The sequence below is a fragment of the Marmota monax genome, unplaced genomic scaffold (assembly GCF_021218885.2).
Source record: "Marmota monax isolate L192 unplaced genomic scaffold, Marmota_monax_Labrador192_F-V1.1 WCK01_AAM20220418_F8-fsc02316, whole genome shotgun sequence".
Taxonomy (NCBI): domain Eukaryota; kingdom Metazoa; phylum Chordata; class Mammalia; order Rodentia; family Sciuridae; genus Marmota; species Marmota monax.
Window position 1 is genome coordinate 1 of NW_026694169.1, and position 3,624 is coordinate 3,624.

The 3,624-nt window shown below is 37.7% G+C and overlaps 1 protein-coding gene across 1 annotated transcript; it reads right to left on the reverse strand.

Annotated features, from left to right (window-relative positions):
• Nucleotides 1–16: 16 nt before the first annotated feature.
• Nucleotides 17–2,945, reverse strand: LOC124107716 (tRNA N(3)-methylcytidine methyltransferase METTL6). The gene is made up of 3 exons (XM_046465882.2): nucleotides 2,694–2,945; nucleotides 1,892–2,033; nucleotides 17–304 (listed from the first exon to the last, which is right to left on the reverse strand). The coding sequence occupies exons 1-3, from the start codon at nucleotides 2,712–2,714 to the stop codon at nucleotides 105–107; spliced, it is 363 nt and encodes a 120-aa protein (XP_046321838.1). The 5' UTR covers nucleotides 2,715–2,945; the 3' UTR covers nucleotides 17–104.
• Nucleotides 2,946–3,624: the final 679 nt, after the last annotated feature.

Consider the following 3,624-nt stretch of genomic DNA (forward strand, 5'->3'; position numbering starts at 1 on the left):
CACGCTTGTTCCTTTTTTAAATGCATGAATTATATATACTAATTTAAAAAATTAAAATATAAAAATATACAATCTTAAAAAAGTAATCTCAAACTCTCCTCTCCTCAAGGGGAGGCACAATTCCCAGCCAGGTGACCCAGGCCCAGGGTTGCAGGCTTTGGGTTCTTCGGAGGCTTTCGGAATTTGCTCTGAAGGAAAACCCTCGGCACACACAGGCCCTCCTTTTTATTCACCGTCTCTCGAAACACATACTCGTTCACCACTTCTTCATAACCTGTGTCCACAAAGAGCTGAGCCAGGAATTCTACAAGACAAAGAGGCCAACAGTGCTCAGTGTCCTGGTAATAGGAAGGAGGAAAATCTATGACCAGAGTGAAAAATAAAGACTCTTAATAAGAGTATCACTACTCTGAAGCACTCTACAGACATTACTGTTTTCTCAATTATTTATATTTATGTATTTTTGGTATCAGGGGTTGAATCCAGGGGTGCTTAACCACAAAACCACATCCCATCTCTTCCTGTTATGGTTTTTAGAGACAGGGCCTAGGTTGCTTTAAGGCTTCACTAAGTTGCTGAGGCTGACTTTGAACTTGTGATCCTCCTGCCTCAGTTTCCCAAGCCACTAGGATTACAGGAGTGTGCCACTGTGCTCGGCTTCTCAATTATTTTGAATTAATCAGATTTTAGTGACCAGAAGCATTAAAAGATATTAAAATATCTTCTCCTGACATTTTTATGATATTATAGTTTTAGTGGTAATCACTCATTTTTAGTTTCATTTTAGTGTCTAAAAGAATATTTCCAGAAGTAAAAATATTTGTGAAAGTAGAGATTATGAATGTAATTATCTATGGCTCAGACAATTATGTAGTTTTTTTTTTTTTTTTTTAATACTTATTTTTTAGGTGTAGATGGACACAACACAATGCCTTTATTTTTATGTGGTGGTGAGGATCAAACTCGGGTCCTGCCCATGCTAGGCGAGCGCTCTACCACTGAGCCACAATCCCAGCCCCAATTACGTAGATTTAAAACTAATGTTTGAAACACTTAAAAGATGGAAATAGAGAATTTTCTTATTCAAAATAATGTAAATATCTCTTTATAAAGCAAATTTGTATATTTAAAAACAGACCCAATTACATTTTTTTTTTTTTTTGGTGGGGGGATACTGGAGATTTACCCCAGGGGCAATTTACCATTGAGCAAATCCCCAGCCCTTTTTGAGACAAAGCCTCAACAAGTTGCTTAGGGCCTTACTAAGTTGCTGAGGCTGGCTTTGAACTTGGGATCCTCCTGCCTCAGCCTCCTGAGTAGCTGGGATTATAGTCCTGAGCCACCATGCCTGGCAGATCAAATTACTTTTACTAAAAAAAGGTTACTTGGGGCTGTGGTTGTGACTTAGTGGTAAAGCACTTGCCTAGCATGTGTGAGGCACTGGGTTTGGTTCTGAGCACTGCATATAAATAAATGAATAAAATAAAGGTCTATCCTAACATCTAAAAAAAAAAAAAAAAAGGTTACTTGCCTTTATGATCTTGGAAAGTAATCTTAAGGCATTATATTTGCCTTATTTGCTTTAAACTGAATAAAATGAAGTTTCTGATTTGCCCTCCCTCCTTTTCCAGCACAGCTACCATAAGGAATCCACATGGCATGTCAGAGCCTGTCCGTTATCCCAGACTCACTAACTAGGCCCTGTCATCAAGAAGCTTTGTTTGTTGTCCCAGGTGCTGGGTAAGAGGTGTGCACTGAGATTGACCCAAGGACTTGTGCATGTGCTAAGTACAGTTATAAGCCCTCCCCACCCTTACTGCAGTGATAATGTAATCAAGCATATCAAATATAAAAAATAAAATATTTTAAGGATAGATTCCATTCATCTTACCATCAGTAAAAAAATATGATCGGGTTCCATCTTGTCTAACATAAAAGTTTTCTCCAAGTTTGCTTCCAGCTTTAAACCTAAGCATGGCATGATCATACAGTCCATAGTCACGGAACAAGACACTTTTGCCTGGTTTTAATACCTATGAAAGAAAAATGAGCTGTGAGTAACTCTGGGGACCCCAGCTAAACAAAGTAAAAAAATCTGATTAAGTTAGGAATTCAAAATAACTTATAGATTTGTGGCAATTAGAAAAGGGTCTAGACTGAATTACCCATAATAATATGTAGGAAAAGGGCATGCTAGTAAAAGGGATAGGAAGACCTGGCAGAGCCTCCATAATATTGGAGATACTTCTTGAGCACCTCTAAAAGCACTCTGGAAAGTCCAGTGTCATACAATTAAAATGCAAAAGGCAATACCAAAGGATATTGTCCTCATTGAAGCACATTTATTGGCTACCTGGTAATACTCAATCATCAAAATTTCTTTTAAAAAATATGATGTCATTTTCGGCTTTTTCAGTAAAAAGTAAAATATGTCATATTTTTTAGGCTGGTTTTTCTCATTTAGAATCTCAGCTCTGGTTTCATAGCAGCTCACCTGCTATGCACATAACTGATACATGTCTGGCCCTTGACAGCTTGCCAGATGTTTCCTCATTAGATCTTCACCCAATTCTGAAATGAAGGAGCATGACTGTCATCCTCATGTGAGGTGAGGAAAACAACTCTTGAAAAAGTTAAGCCATCTGCCCCCCATCATCACTCACTAGTTACTAAGTAGGGGAGTCAGGACTCACACCTAGGTCAAAAGGTTTCATACTGTGGAACAGACACTTCTGTTAGTCCTAGGGGATGGGGGATGTGTCACTCTTCACACTAGACAAGAAGAGAGGTACAGAAAGGAAAGGTCAATTTTCATATTCTTCCTGTGCTATGCAGGACTTCTAGATATGGGAAGTAGATCATCAGGCTATAGTGCAACATCTCAAAGAAGACTAGTGTTAGGACCAGGTGGTGAGTCCCACACAAAAGTCCTTTAGAAGGTAGCTAATAAATAATAAAAAAAAAAAAAAAAAAAAAGAGAGAGAATTATCAGGATAGTACCAATGTAGTTAAAAAAAAAAAAAAAAAAGTCCTTCACAGACAAGATGTCAGAGTAGATGTCTCAAAAATCAGAAGGAAAGATCAGTAGGGTATGGGTACAGCTCACTTTACAAAGGAAATGGCTACCTGTTTTTCAGAATGAAAAGTAGTACACATCGGGGCACTTTTTTTTTTTTTGACACTTGCTTTTTATGTGAAAATTCTTTCAAGTGGTTTAACACTACCAAATGAAAGGGAACTGGAAGCGGGTGTGTGTGCGCTGATTTTTATTAAATCTATTCTCACTCATCATACATCAACAAGATGGTTTGAAAGCATCTATTTTAAAATGAACATATATAACTTATTACAATAGATTTGTCTCCTTTGGAAAAGTGTGTGATGGGCTATCAAATTTTCTTTTTCTTTTTGGTGGGGCTGAGGATTAAACCCAGGCCTTTGTGCGTGTGAGGCAAGCAATCTACCAACTATGCTGTATCTGCAGCCCCCCTGGGGCTATCAAATTTTCTAAAACTAGTTAGATCTATTAGAAGAGGAAAGATTATCCATGACTGTTTGAGCAGATTTTCTCATTTAGTAAACTCTTATTGATAATAGCATGTCTTTTAAAAATGCTGTCAGTGA

Excerpts from the sequence above, each read along its gene's own strand:
- LOC124107716 (XM_046465882.2), bottom strand. The coding sequence starts at position 2,714 with ATGAAACCTTTTGACCTAGGT. Across the intron at positions 2,034-2,693 it reads TGAAACCTTTTGACCTAGGT|GTATTAAAACCAGGCAAAAG; the intron begins GTGAGTCCTGAC and ends TTTCTTTCATAG. Across the intron at positions 305-1,891 it reads ATCATATTTTTTTACTGATG|AATTCCTGGCTCAGCTCTTT; the intron begins GTAAGATGAATG and ends TTTGTCTTGTAG.